General features: G+C 44.4%; 1 protein-coding gene across 1 annotated transcript in view; it reads left to right on the top strand.

The window, feature by feature from the left end:
• The window catches only part of adgra3 (adhesion G protein-coupled receptor A3), a 70,782-nt gene extending 63,588 nt beyond the window's left edge, over nucleotides 1-7,194 (top strand). Inside the window, exons 18-20 of the mRNA XM_079491631.1 lie at nucleotides 1,489-1,634; nucleotides 3,103-3,198; nucleotides 5,550-7,194. Coding sequence (XP_079347757.1) covers nucleotides 1,489-1,634; nucleotides 3,103-3,198; nucleotides 5,550-7,065 — 1,758 coding nt within the window. The 3' untranslated portion in view covers nucleotides 7,066-7,194. The remainder of the gene's footprint in view (nucleotides 1-1,488; nucleotides 1,635-3,102; nucleotides 3,199-5,549) is intronic.
• The last annotated feature ends 8,940 nt before the right edge of the window (nucleotides 7,195-16,134 follow it).

Below are 16,134 nucleotides of genomic sequence, written 5' to 3' on the forward strand. Positions count from 1 at the left end.
TAAGGCTACGCCCCACCTCTTCTTCTCCTTGTTGTGTTGAGTCATCTCACTTATTAATCTGTCCTCTACAGGAGGTGTCTGGGCTGGAAGAGTTTGTTAGAGAACTCCCCCCCCCTCCCTCCCCCTCCTCCCGCTTCAGTCAGTCATTGACCCGATTGACACTGTGGTCATTTTGCCCTTACCTCGTAACTCAATCTGCTACTCTCTACTTACAGCCAATTACAACGTGAATGAGGAAACGGGGATTTTCAAGTAGAGAAGCATCAGCTTTTCTTAAGCAATTTGAATTCCATGACAGTTTCACATCTCTCCAAAGATAAATGATGAAATAATTCCTCCGTTTCCATTCATTCTCCACAGTTGACAAATTGCTAGAGCCCAACCAGATCAATCCCCTGCTGGGGCTTCTCTCTCTTCAAATAAATGTCATGAGTTTTGCCATCTTCTTCCATTTCTCATAATAGATATAATATACTAATAATCCGGTGTTAACGGAGATGACCTGTCTGATTCCCTCCACATCGATGTACCACAATGTGGGCACGACGTGCAATTTATCACCCATTAACTCCGGTGATACAGCAGCATATGTTACTACAATATGACACACACATCTGCAGTGGTTAGAGTGCACACGCACGTGCATGTGCACACGCACGCACACACACACACACACACACACACACTCCTTTAGTTACTGTACTATTTTGGTAGTCTCTCCGAAAGTGCCCAGATAGTATTTTCTCTGATGCAACATCACAGGTCTCTGTTAAATATGTTCTTTCAATAGAAACATAAGACGAGTAAGATGGGCTCGCAACTCACTTTTAAATGCTCCCAACTTTATTTCCAGCAGCAGACAGACAATAAATCTGACCTTTTGTCACTTGACAAGGACCGCAAGGTCGCAAAAATTGTGTTTCCAGCAGAAGCCAACATGTGAACAATGTTTTCGACCTTGTGGTCTTTGTCAAGTGACAAAAGGTCAGATTTATTGTCTGCTGCTGGAAATAAAGTTTGGAGCATTTAACCCATTTTGGGCGGGAACCCCTTTTGGTGTTTTAAGCATTATGTTATACTTTAGCAATTGAAAAATAGCAGATCTACAAGCTCATAGCGTGCCACCAAGTGGCGCGCTATGAGCTTGTAGGTCTGCTATTTTTGAAAAATCGTGAAAATGTGTCGCAAATTTCGAATATATATTCTTTCAGAGTGAACATTTTTAACTCAAATCTTTGCTTCTGGGAGGGGTCGCTGGAACAACATATTTTCAGATGGGGGTCGGCGGCCAAATACATATAATTCTGGGGGTCCTTGACATGAAATAGTTTGAAACACTGAAACACTGACATAGAAACATAGGGCTTTTCAGAAAACTGTCAGGACTTAGAAGACATTTGTAGAATCGTTCCCAAGTCTAAATGGGTTAAATTGCTACAGCCTGTGAAGTGTGTTTTAATAAATGGTTGGTGATCGTTTCTCTTCCAGGTGGGCATCTTGCTGCACTACTCCACCTTGGCCACGGCGCTCTGGGTGGGCGTGACCGCACGCAACATCTACAAGCAGCTGACGCGCAAGGCCAAGCGCTACGAGGAGCTGGACGAACCGCCGCCCCCACCGCGACCCATGCTCAGGTACAATACACTACATCTCCCACAATCCCTCTCACCCCCCGCCGCGACACCATGCTCAGGTACAATACACTACATCTCCCATAATACCTCTCACCCCCACCGCGACCCCATGCTCAGGTACAATACACTACATCTCCCACAATGCCTCTCACCCCCGACCGTGACCCATGCTCAGGTACAATACACTACATCTCCCACAATGCCTCTCACCCCCCCCCCCCCGCAACCCATGCTCAGGTACAACAATACTACATCTCCCACAATGCCTCTCACCCCCGCCGCGACCCATGCTCAGGTACAACAATACACTACATCTCCCACAATGCCTCTCACCCCCACCGCGACCCATGCTCAGGTACAACAATACTACATCTCCCACAATGCCTCTCACCCCCGCCGTGACGCGTGATTATGAATCCCACCAACGTTCTAGGGTAGACCCGCCTCACCATGTGTCTGATTGGCTCCCGGGAAGGCATCGTTTTACTGAGGTTAGGCCGTTCGGGTTAGGTTTAGGGGGGTGCATACTTAGTTTAGACTAGTCATTGGTTAGACATGGGTTAAGGTTAGGTTTAGGTGTGCTGCCCCGTGGGAGGTTAGGTTTAGGGTGAGGGTTTGAGATAGGTTGTAGTTGTAGGACTAATGACTGGTCGCAAAAACGAGAACTGTCAATCACAACGACTACTGGCCAATCACAGCAGGGCTTTCCTAGAACTGCGGTGGGATAAATAATAACGCCGCCGCGACCCATGCTCAGGTACAACAATACTACATCTCCCACAATGCCTCTCACCCCCGCTGCGACCCATGCTCAGGTACTTAGCACTTGCCCTAGCCTCGACGACCTTACAGGCGTATGCAAAGGCTTAACTTATGTAACTTAGATAGCATTTTGGTCATTGTATACAAATTACAAACTGTTTATCATCATCTGGTATATTACATGTAATGATTGTTCTTGAGTATTGCAGATGTAAATTTATCAAAAACATGCGTTGGGTTATGAGTGACTCCTCCTGCTCAGGTACTCATTTTTCCAGATACATTTCCAGTTCTCGATCATGACCAAAAGTTACAACATTTTTTCAACTATAAAGGCAGAAAATAAAAATAAAAAGGGCAGCTTTTGGGGAAAGAAGACACTTGACACTTTCACATAATTACACTTATTTGAAGACAGATACAAGGTCAACAATCAGCACGACACAAAATAATAATTAAAGTAAGAGGTAGAAAGAAAAGAAACCTAGAGAAAACAATAGCAACATAAGGGAGGAAAAAAAAGAAAGAAAAGTTCTTGTCTGTGTTGGTGAGATTCTGCCACACGGTGTCAGTGTAGAGACTGTCATGTTCCAATGCACCTCTGTGACTAACACAAGTCCATTCTCTATATTCTACAGTCTTAACAAGAGAGCCGAAGGTACAGTAGCACTTCTCCTGTAACATCCACATTCCTCCGCCCACACAGGTTCTACTTAATCGGCGGAGGGATACCCATCATTGTCTGCGGTATCACTGCGGCAGCCAACATCAAGAACTACGGCAGCCGGACCAATGCACCGTAGTAAGTACTATAGTCCATCTCACTACAGCTGTCACTAGTTGTTACTGAAAGCAAATTAAAAGATGCTAATACTGTCTTCGATATGATTATGTGCCCATGAAACTGCTGTCACGCTTTATCTCCGCACCACTGTTTGTCTATTAAAGAACCTCTCCCGGGAAAGGAACTGGTTGGAATAACGTGTTCCTTCCACGTGCTACGTCCAACCAGGGAAACTCCCCCCTGTCAGATGTAAAGGAGCAACTTGGACACTCATGCATGAAGGAAGCATGAGTTCAAGTCCGTTGCTCTCCCCATGTCCCCCATATATGGGGACTAGGTTGGCGGAGGGTGTGTAGAGCCCAGGGTCACATTAGATAATTGACACAGGGGTGAAAATGGGTTACAACATCGTGGGATAAAAATGATTATATCAAAAAAAAGAAAACCTCTCCCAAATTGTTCGCATTCTATCCATAGGAAAAAAATGCTTTCATATTATCATATTTGTCGTCTGTCTGTCTGTCTGTCTTCCCTTATTGCTTTAGTAAATAATACATTTTTGGTTAGAGGGTACAGTAGGAGAAGTTAAGTCCATAAAGTTGTGATTATTTATAGCGTGCATGTGTTTAAGTGCCATAGCAACCACTACCAACCCCCCTCCCTCACCCTCACAAGTGGCAGCTGTTTTCAGTCGACTAATTGAGAAATCTGGACATGTATCTGTCTGAAGTCTTTGGAGTTTAATTAATTTCCAGCCAGCGAGATTAACCCATTCTGGGCGGGAACCCCTTTCGGTGTTAGCATCATGTTATGCTTTAGCTATTGAAAAATAGCAGATCTACAAGCTCATAGCGCGCCACCGAGTGGCGCGCTACGAGCTTGTAGGTCTGCTATTTTTGAAAAATCGAAGAACGACTGACATAGAAACATAGCTTTTTCAGAAAACTGTCATTTTCAAACAGACATTTTTAGAATCTGATCTCAGGTCAGAATGGGTTAAGTCAGCCTTGTACCGTTACGTGGAATGCAGTGGAACGGATACTCCTGAAATAGGGAGCAAACATTTTCCGCCTACATTGAATGACTCCTTTGCCTTTTGTAAATGTTAATGTTGTGTTGTTGTATTATGTTTACTGATGCAAATAAATAGGGGTCACAATTACTGTTTTATGCCTGGATAATTCCTATGGTTCACTGTACAGTGCAAAAGAATAATTGTAATGCCTTCAAACAGCAATATATTTTACAACTTTGTTTAGGAAAACAAACAAACAATTGACTTAAAGCTGCTATAAAGCAATAATATGTCAACATTGTTAAGACTTTTCTTTTCTTTTTTGGTATTCAGACAGCCAGCAATGGGTAGAACGCTCCCCAAAAAGAATTTGAGTCTCTGTGCCACATCTAGGGGCCGCAATCTGCATTCAAAGATGTTCCTAGAAGCTTTGTCATTGGTCGAAAAAACAAACCCGGTTGCAATGACTAACCAATCAGGAAGCAGACAGGCAAATCGACCAATGACAAAGCTTCTAGGAAAATCTTTGATTGCAGATGTGTCACAGCGACTAACATTTTTTTGGGAGCGTTCTACCCATTGCTGACTACAATTGCCTTAAAAGACTGTCGACTAGTAAATCCACTAGTCGACCTTGTTGGTACTAGTTGACTAGTTGATAAGAAGAAAAAAAAAGATTATTATTATTTATTTATTTTCTCCCAATTTTGTAGGCCTCAAGATCAGGTAGATTATAGTTATAGTCACCATGTACACAGTTTTTCAATGTACAAATATTTATTTCCAAAAAGAAAGAAAAAAAGTCGACTAGTAAACTAGGCAACTAGTAAAAATGACTAGAAGTGAATGCCCTAATATATATATATACTGTATAGCTGTAAAATGATTCTTTTGTATTGTACATTGGTCTCCCCCTTTTTGTTTTACCTGAATAATTACTTTAATAGAGCGTCGCAGTCCCACCAGGGACCAGGAAATGATTCTCCGCTCATTTTCCTCATAGACATTTCAAAAAGTATTTATTTAAAGACCTTTTAAGCCTCGTACAAAGCCAACTCAAGTTGTGACAAATCATGACAACAAAACACTTTTTTTTTGTTATTTTTCTTCTTTGTAATTATTTGTTTGGTCCAAAATATTGTGTTTGTTGTCATGATTTCTCACGACTCGAGTTGGCTTTGTACGACGCTTAAAAAGGTCTTTAAATAAATAGGTTTTGAAATGTCTATGGGAAAAATGCATTGTCGTCATGAAAGGGGGCGGGACTGCGACGCTCTATAGCCTTTGTTCTAAATTGTTTGTAAACCTGCCTCAACGTTCTCTATCTCTGTATCTCTGTTTTGTCCTGGTCTAGTTGCTGGATGTCGTGGGAGCCCAGCATCGGGGCCTTCTACGGTCCAGTGGGGTTCATCATCTTCGTGGACTGCATGTACTTCCTCAGCATCCTGCTGCAGCTGCGCCGCCACCCGGAGCGGCGCTACGAGTTCAAGGAGCTGACCGAGGAGCAGCAGCGGCTGGCGTTGTCCGCCAGCGACGCCGCGGCGGGCGACGGCCCCGGCGCCCACCACCCGCTGACAGCTCCCCACGAGGCCTCGTCCTCCACGGTGTCGGCCCCGCAGCCCCGCCCCGCCGTGTCCCTGTCGGCGCTCGAGAACGAGCACACGTTCGCGGCGCAGCTGGCGGGCGCGGCGGCGGCGCTGGGCCTCTACGCGGCCCTCTGGGTGTTCGGCGCCATGGCCGTGTCGCAGGAGCACCCCGTGGACCTGGCCTTCACGTGCCTGTTCGGCGTGGCCGCCCTGGCGCTGGGGGCCTTCATGGTGGCGCACCACTGCGTCAACCGCCAGGACATGAGGCGCTACTGGTCCCAGGCGTGCTGCTCGGGCAGGCGGGCCTACAGCGCCCAGGAGGACGTCCTCCTACCCCAGACGGGCGCGGCCACGGCTTCGACGGCGGGGTCGCTCAGCCGGGGCAACGGGGAAGCCGCCAAGTGCGGCCACAGCAGCGCCGAGTCCTCGTGCACGAACAAGAGCGCCCCCAGCATGCGTAACTCGGCGCAGGGCAGCAAGCTGACCAACCTGCACGCGGAGGCAGCCCTGCAGTGTAAGCCGGCGCCCCTGTTGCCCGTCCCCGCCAACGGCGCCGCGCTCTTAGACAACAGCCTGACCGAGCATTCACTGGACAACGAAATAAAAATGCACATAGTGCCCACCGAGGTCCTGTTCCGACCCGTGCACAACAACAACAACCACCTCCCCGCGTCGGCGACCGTGCCGCCGCCCAACGGACACCTGGGGCGGCATCACAAGAACAGGGCGCGGGCGCACCGGGCCAACCGGCTGACCGTGCTGCGGGAGTACGCCTACGACGTGCCCACCAGCGTGGAGGGCAGCGTGCAGAGCGCGCCCCACCGGCGCCACCACGGCCACCACCACGACGTGGCGGCGCGCAACACCCGGCGGGCGGCCTACATGGCGTACCGGGAGCGCCACCAGAGCCAGCTCCATCAGGACAGCAGCGACAGCGCCAGCCTGCCCCGCCGCGCGCGCACCACCGCGGACAAGGGAGGAGGTGGGAAAGCACTGGACAACGGGGTGGCGGGAGGAGGAGGAGTTATAGTAACCATAGAGACTGAGCATTCACCTGCCGCCGCCGTCACCGCCGCTTCGAGCTCGACAAAAGACAATGGCACGGTGAAACAGCCTGGCAGCAACGTGGAGCTGGAAAGCCAGACGAAGTCGTACGGACTTAACCTGGTGACACAAAATGGCACGGCGCTGAAGGAGAACGGAGGACAACCCATGCCTTTAATTAGCACGGACTGCACCGCCAGCATAAAGACAGGCTTATGGAAACATGAAACTACTGTGTAGTAAACTCCAGTTTCCTCACCACGACTTTATAAAAGACTTGCAGCAGAGTAAAAATTGTGCACTCTTCCTCCTCAACTGTGAAATGTTTTTTCTACTTTTTTTTTTTTTTTTTTTTTTCTCGGTTGTACATTTTTCTTAGGGGGGAGGGAGGGGGGGGGAGTTCTGTGAAAATATTATGATTATTGGACAAAATTACGCATTGTTTTGAGTTTGCCACTCAAAACTTTTGACATGTTTTTTTTTGTAAATGGTCTATTTTTATATCATTTAATCCCAAACCCCACATCACTCAGTGTGTTGAGTTTGTTAGGTGGATCTGCATGGTCTGTGCTGTGGCCCTGTGTGGGCTTCCCCCCCCCCCACCCTCTGTTTTCCAAGTTTGTTCCAACATAATAAACTAATAGTTCCACTCACCTAATGCACTGGTTCCCAAACTTTTTCATGTCAAGGACCCCCATATAGACACTGATTAGCCCACGGACCCCCATTTGAAAAGATATGCCATGAGGGACCCCCATAAGAGAAGATTTGTACGGCTCTAGCAGTGATTTTCAACTCGTTTAATTTCAAGGATCCCCCAGTTTGACATGCATTAGTCTACGGACCCCCATTTAATGACATTTCTATCTCTGGGACCCCCAATTTATATTGTAAAATCAATGCTAATTTAACTCTGAGAGTGTACAAATATTTGTACACTCTCTGAGTTACAGACCCATAGCCATTTGGTTCCAAATTATCATTTAGCTGGGTCCCCCCTGGAACTCCCTCAAGGACCCCTGGGGGTCCCCGGACCCCACTTTTGGAAACACTGAGTACTGACCTAAATGAAAGCTTGTATTCTTGTGATAACATCCACAATATCTTGCTCGTGGCTCTTCGGAGCGAGACAGTGCAGAGGTGGTTAAGTTACAATTGGTTTGTTTCCAAGAACTGTTAATTGGAGGGGTTTTCACTGAACTTAGGGGTCATCTCTCTCAAGGACCCCCCGGCCGTCACCCCCAAAGAGGCCACACTTTAATTGAATGTGGCTGGACAGGTGTCTAGTTTTAATGGGTGGTCCCGACCGTCCCGTACATTCTCTCTGGGGTTGGCACTGATTTGATGCCTCGTCTGTGGCTGACTCTGAGGCCACACATGTCCACCGTGAGACGGACAGATCATTAGAGGAGTCTACCAATCCACCTTTTTCTGCACCTCTTCACAGAACAACAGGGCAGTGGAAGAAGTACTCTAAGATTGTTTACTTAAGTAAAAGTAGCAATACCACAATATAGAAGAAAAGAATGCTCTGTCACAAGTAAAAGTACAAAAGGTGTTTATGTAGGGAAAGCCAGTCTGAAAAGGTGGGTTTTGAGTGTGCTTTTGAACATTTCGAAGGTGGGGGCAGCTCTGATATGTGTTGAAGTCAACTAATTGAAGTCAATGTACAGCCATTCCATACACACTTGAATAGTGCAACTGTCAACTGTTGACAGTTGATCATGCTAAAATATATATATTGCGTTTAATTACTACTACTTTCTCAGTATGGGTGAAATTTACTGTCAGGCAGAAAGGTTGATGTTTTTAATGTAATTGTAATGACAATCTTTTCCTCACTGTTACTACCTCAGCATAATTATACCATCCTGAACCTTTTTGAAGGTCATGCTGGAAAATATCCTCTAAAATATGGTTACATGAGATTGATGATCACCAACTGTCATGAAGTGACCCGTGTTCTGAGAAGACATGGAGCAGAACCGTGACCCTGGCTGGCCCATTAAGACATTTAGACCAGAGAACAGATTCTACAAATGTCTTCTAAATCATGACAGTTTTCTGAAAACCCTATGTTTCTATGTCAGTGGTTCTCAAACATTTTCATGTCAAGGACCCCCAAAAATATATGTATTTGGCCGCCGACCCCCATCTGAAAATATGTAGGTCCAGGGACCCTCCAGAAGCAAAGATTTGAGTTAAAATCGTTCGCTCTGAAAGAATATATATATTCAAAGATTTGCGCAGCATTTTCATGATTTTTCAAAAATAGCAGACCTACAAGCTCGTAGCGCGGCACTCGGTGCCGCGCTACGAGCTTGTAGATCTGCTATTTTTCAATAGCTAAAGCATAACGTAATGCTTAAAACACCAACAGGGGTTCCCGCTCAGAATTGATTAATGCATATTCACCAATCACCAGGTGGTATGGGGTTATGGTCATATTTCACACAGACAGAGATGTATTGCATGGTCATCTTGGATGTGTCAAACTATAATAAGACTTTGAATTATGTATGGAGCAGTTATACCTTCATTAGTGGGGTGGCTTTTCAGATTTCCTACATACGTACATTGTTGAGGGAGTGATCTTAAAATGATGGCCAAGTTTCTTTAGCATAATCCCATCCGTTATAAAGTTCACTTATTATCGCTGTCTGCTCATTACAGGGAGATTACAATCTTGGGTTTATGTACCGGGGTGTGCATGGGGTCCTTGATCACCCTCGTGGACTTCCCCAGGCAGTGCTGGGTGTGCAGCTCCTCCAAACTGGGCAGCCGACATCCAGTGATGCGTTCGGCCGTGGGCACCACCTTTCTAGGAGCCATGGTCCCCGTCTGTGTGCAGCTACCATACCAGCTGGTGAAGTTGCTTGTCAGCAGGCACTCGACCGTCCCTCTGATGTTTTGTGGACTCAGGCCGATCTTCTTGAGGTGTCAGAGTCCGTATATAGCCACTGGTGTGCCTTTGCGAGCAACCACAGTTGTGTTCCTCCCATTTCGGGGTGGCGGTGGCTCAGGGGTAGAGTGACCGGATGGAAACCGCAAGGTTGCCAGTTCGAACCCTGTGGGCTCCCCCAGAGTTGGTGTTGAAGTGTCCTTGAGCAAGACACCTGAACCCCTAATTGCTCCTGATGTGCAGGTTGTTGCCTTGCATGGTTTCCTCCGACATCGGTGTATGAATGTATGTGTGAATGGGTGAATGTAATGCACAATCTCTGTAAAGCGCCTTAGAGAAAGGCACTATATAAATGCACCATTTACCATTTCAGCTTCTTGTTTTTATGTTCACCCTTTTCCACTCCCCACCACAGCAAGTTCAAGTCTTCCCATGTTCTCAATAAGGAGGTATCAAGCACCGTTCTGCAGATTAACCACCTTAAAGTCAGTGGGACGCAATGGTTATATAGGCTATACTCACTCACTGCAACGCGCAACTAACCTATCCTCCCTGGCTAGGCAATCCAGCTCTGAGGAGCGCCCTTTGTGAGAGAACAGGGATATAATGATGGCCATGTCGGTCGTTTCAAAGTCAAACCACTTTGGTCTGATTGGGTGGTTAGGAGCAGCACAGCATCAATGCACCCCTAGCTGGGCTTTTGTCTTGACTATAACCCATTTAGACCTGGGAACAATCCTACAAATGTCTTCGAAATATTATGTAATTGGCCGCCGACTACCATCTCAAAATATGTTGTTCCAGGGACCCCCCAGAAGCAAAGATTTGAGTTAAAAACGTTCACTCTGAAACAATTTATTCAAACATTTGGGCCACATTTTCACGATTTTTCAAAAAATAGCAGACCTACAAGCTCGTAGATCTGCTATTTTTCAATAGCTAAAGTACAACATAATGCTTAAAACACCAAAAGGGGTTCCCGTACAAAATGGGATAAATTGGTTTTAAAAAAAAGAAAAAGAAAAAAGAAACGTATATTGTCCCATGATGGAGAAGTAATAATTCCCCATGACATCCCTCATAATCTCCCACTGTTAGCTTGAATGCACAGGGACGACAACCAGCACGAGACAAAGTAAGTAATGCATCGCTTACCATTTCCAATGGCTGCCCGTATAGTGACTGGATGAAGCATCTGGATGTGTTGTGGAAAACGTGCCACTGCAATGAAGATTGATAATTTGCAGAAAGTTAAGCCATCTGTGCGCGGTGCAATTAGCCGTCCTTAACCCATTTTGTGTGGGAACCCCTTTTGGTGTTTTAATCATTATGTTATAATTAAGCTATTGAGAAATAGCAGATCTACAAGCTCATAGCGCGCCACCGAGTGGTGCGTTACGAGCTTGTAGGTCTGCTATTTTTGAAAATTCGTGAAAATGTGGCGCAAATCTTTGAATATATATTTCAGAGCGAACATTTTGAACTAAAATATTTGCTTCTGGGGGGGTCGCTGGAACTACATATTTTGAGATGGGGGGTCCCAATAGAGATAATTCTGGGGGTCCTTGACATGAAAAAGGTTGAGCACCACTGACATAGAAACATAGGTTTTTCAGAAAAAATTTAGGATTTAGAAGCCTTTTTTTTAATCGACCTCAGTCCATAATGGGTTAACTGTCCATGGGAACCAGAATCTATTGGCTGGCCGTGTGTGATCTCACAGACTTCAGAGGGTTGATGATATAGATTAAAGTCTTTCATTAGCAATTACAATGAGGAGAAAGTGAAACAATATGGAAATGTAGCTTTGGGCTCAGGACAGGGTTCTACAAACTGTACAACTTAAGATACAGTAAATGATTAAACCATGCCTGCCCTGTAGGGCGTAGGGCCGTAGGCTATACCGATCATTCTTCAAAGACATGAATATCCTACATAAATGGGTCATGGGGGTCTAACTGGATATATGGTTTATAAATACATATTATGAATACATGTGACCGTAACTTGAAAATAGTAATGGTATTAGTACCAGTAAGACGCCCTGAGGGCATGCACGTATCAGCCTGGGTGACGGCAGAAAAAGTGTTGTAACCTGCCGTTTTTTTTCTTCTTTCTAATTATTTGTTTGGCCCAAAAAATTTTGTTTGTTGTCATGATTTGTCACAACAAGAGTTTGTACAAGGCTTAAAGGGTCTTTAAATAAATACTTTTTGAAATGTCTATGAGGAAAATTAACAGGGAATAATTTCCTGGGCCCTGGTAGGGGGCGGTACTGCGACGCTCTATACTATAGGCCTATAACACTTGACCCTTCTTAGGTCATACATTAAAAACTATTTCCATCTATCTACTAGCGCATATTTGCTCTGATGATGAAGCACCTTTCAACTTAGGCTCTGTCTTGTTAATGCAGAACATCAATGGGAAGTTGCTTCCTCTAAGCTAAGGAAAGTGAATGACAAATGTAGAAACCTCTTCTCTGACCGGGATGTGTCTGGTGGAAAGAATCTCTCTCTCTCTCTCTCTTTCTCTCTCTCTCTCTCTATATATATATATATATGAAAATCTATCTTTGATTTATGATCCTTGTAGATTATTTCTGAGGAAATAGAGGACGTATGTTTGTGATAGATATTATGTCAAAGCCATGTGTTACCCCCTACACGGCTCAGCTGCACTCCTCATCATCTGCTGGGCCTATAAATTATTACTGTGAAGGAGAGCTGGAAGCATTATGTCCAAGTTTCATTGTCATTGTGCTAAACCATCCATCACTGAAGGTCAGGCATTGTCCAGCCAAGAGTTGAGAACTTGAGAAGACAGAATGTCAAGACTCTCGCTGTAGGAGTCAGCAGACCATTTGTATCAATGCCCTTGATTAACACATTCTGGGCGGGAACCCCTTTTGGTGTTTTAAGCATTATGTTATACTTTAGCTATTGAAAGATAGCAGATCTACAAGCTCATAGCGCGGCACCGCAGCTTGTAGGTCTGCTTGTAGGTCTGCTATTTTTGAACAATCGTGAAAATGTAGTGCAAATCTTTGAATGTATATTTTTTCAGAGCCAACGTTTTTAACTCAAATCTTTGCTTCTGGGGGGTCCCTGGAACAACATATTTTCAAGAGGGGTGTCGGCGGTCAATTACATATATTTTTGGACGACTGACATAGAAACATCAGATTTAGAAGACATTTGTAGAATCGTCCTCAGGTCTAAATGGATTAAGAACACTATGTACTTCATGGATTATCAGATTTCACCTCTTATCTTATTAATCGGTAGGTATTTATTCTCTTCTGCCCTTGCCCGTAATGACAAAATACCACAGAGTACTGCATGTACTTCAAGAATTGATATTAGAAGCTCAAGTTGCCTTTTACTAAAACAAGATGTACTGTGTATAGGACCAAATACCAATGTTTAGCAGGAGCAAAATGATGACTCTTAGAATATCTGGATAGATGTTGAGTGTGAGTATTGGATACCAGATGACCAGAATAGCAACATAAGTGCAGGGTGCCATATGATGGACAAAAATCCAGATTCTGACTGTCATGGCTTGGAGAATACATATTTTACACATCCGTTCCTCCAGGACTGAAAAATCTATGAATTTTCCACCTCTCTTCTCTTATGCCAAAATTTCAACCATGCCACAGTCTTGACTTTCAGAAAAGGTTTTCTCCACTTTGGCAAGAACATTCAAATCACTTAGTGTATTTGATAAGGGAAATGGTTTGATGTTCAATCCCTTTATCAAAACACTCTAGAGAGACCTTACTCCATGACAAGTCAAAATAGATGTTGATAGTTTTTGACAGACTATGCAGTCAGAGAGGAGCCTAGTGTGTCAGAAATAGATGCTCATTTGCTGATGTCAGGACTCAGGTGACCTGTAAGACAAGAAGAGAGTACTGTTAGTGGTTCACTATCACTATCAGATTGACACTGGATGGTGTGTGAGAGGGTCGATCTGTGTGGGCATGTAGAGTGACTTGGATGGAAACCTCTCCAGAATTGATGACGACACAATGATGCTCGTCTTATTGTGTTCGCGTGAGTTTACCTGATGCAAATTGTCTTATTATTAATTAACCTTTACCTAGCATTTAATTCACACATACTGTAAAATTATATTTAATGATGCTATCAGTCCTAAACCTGAGAGATCTTATTTCCATTGTCAGCTCCCTACTCTCATTAATGGTCTCAGAATGATATACAGCAGTGCTTCCCAAAGTGTGTCCCCCCTAGGGGTCCTTGAGGGAGTTCCAGGGGGTCCCCAGCTAAATGATAGTTTGGAACCAAACTATCATGGGTCAGAGTTACAGACCCTTATGGGTCTGTAACTCTGAGAGTGTACAAATGGTTCCATTTGTACACTCTCAGAGTTAAATTAACTTTGATTTTACTATATAAATTGGGTCCCAGAGATAGAAATCCCATTAAATTGAGTCCGTATTATCCCCCAAATTATGTCCGTAGCCTAACGCATGTCAAACTGGGGGTCCTTGAAATGAAAATGGTTGAAAATCACTAGTATAACCGTAAAAATATCTTCGCTTATGGGGGTCCCTGGCATATCTTTTCAATGTGGGGGTCCTTGACATGAGTCAGTTTGGGAACCACTGGTATACAGTATACATCTACCTGTGCTCGTGTGTCTGAAGTGATTTTAGCTTCACATTTTGGACCAAAAAGTGCTGTTATTTATATCCACCTCAAAGGTGGTCATAGTCATTGTTCTGTGACAGTTTCAGTAGATCTGTCAGACTCATCTCAGCAAACAAAGGTTTTTGTTCTGGAATTTCTTTCTTCATAATAGATTCTTAACAAAAAAATACAAATGTTCTAGCAATGTAAATCATGCTGGGGATTTGTACAGTATGTGGTGACATTGATCAATTCTTGATAAAAAAAACAACCTTCTAATATATTATTTATGCCCCAAAATCTATAAATCTCACACTGGCCTTGTGCATCGGCCGGTTCCATGCGCTGCACAAGGTGCCCTTTTTTTCACTTGAGCACCTGCCCCTCTCCCTCGAGAGTCTGTGCACGCCACTGGCAATGTTCCCCCTTTTCTGCCCATACATGGAGCTGCTGTGATTTGTTTGCACCTGATGCCATGAAGTCGTCATAGGGTCATCATGCAGGTTTGCATAATGACGTCACAGTAAGTCGTAGTAACGTGGCCATGGTTTGAGGGGCAGAGGTTCTGCTCTGGCGTCCAGTGAGTTTCATGTCCATCAGACCAACGGTGCCGGAGATTAGCTGTTCACAGACAGACAGACACATGGACAGATGGACAGGGGGCAAAACATGGTCTCGGTCACGCCTTCGAACTGGCAGAGACAATTAAAAGTTATATATATTAAAGTAGTTTCAGCAAATATTGCATAATGTCATCTATTTCACCATTAGGCCTACATGTCTGCATGTATTAAGTAAATTGGCAGAGCGTGTTTCAGAGTGAGACGAAGGACATTAATTCCCAGCGGTATCTGGCAAACAGTTCTGCACTCATTTGCAAACTCTACGTGTCACTCAAGTGACTTTTTTCTTTATTTGCTGGGGAGGGGAACTGTCAGCTTTATTCGTTTTTATCCTTTGATCATACAATCTAGGACATTGTGTTTGTTGTTTTGTAATAGGCATTTTGGAAATTCTGAACTCAAATTGGGGTGTTTTGTTTACTTCATGTTCATTATAAGTGTAATGTCATTCTTATGCACAGTCACCTGTTCAAATTGTGTTACCATCATATCGTTTTTTTTATAGGTGAATGTTTATGCCATGACACAATTCCAGGAAGTTAAGGAGTAAGAGTCAAACTTTGTTAGTGCACCAAATAACATTTAAAATACAAAGTGGTAATTGATAGCAACTGGGAGATACATTTCCTCCCGTGTTCGCTCAGTGGCCACGATGACATCTGAGCCGTTGAGAGTTGAGATGGAACTGTGAAAACTGTCAAGGGCTGCAGATATTCTACTCTCTTTCTTTTATAAACTTGCTGCACTGCACTACAGTGTAACTTTCCTCTTCTACCCCAGATTTGAACCCGGTTTCCTACGCTAAGTGCTGGACATTTTTACGGTATACCGTTGAGCAGTGGCGTGCACAGACAATTAGAGGGGCAGGTGCTCAAGGAAAAAAAAGGGCACCTTGTGCAACGCGTGGAACCGGCCGGTTGCCTTAATAGTGTGAGATTTATAGATTCTGGGGACTAAATAATATATTAGAAGCTTTTTATTAAGAATTGATCAATGTCACCATGGTCCACATACTGTACACTGTACACTGTACAAAAAAAAGGTTTATTTTTTATTTATTTTTCAAAAGGGCACATTGCCAAAAGGGCAGGGGGTGCTCTAGCACCCCCTAGTGTCTATCTGTGCA

The sequence above is a fragment of the Electrona antarctica genome (genome assembly GCF_951216825.1).
Source record: "Electrona antarctica genome assembly, chromosome: 21".
In the NCBI taxonomy this organism is placed as follows: Eukaryota; Metazoa; Chordata; class Actinopteri; order Myctophiformes; family Myctophidae; genus Electrona; species Electrona antarctica.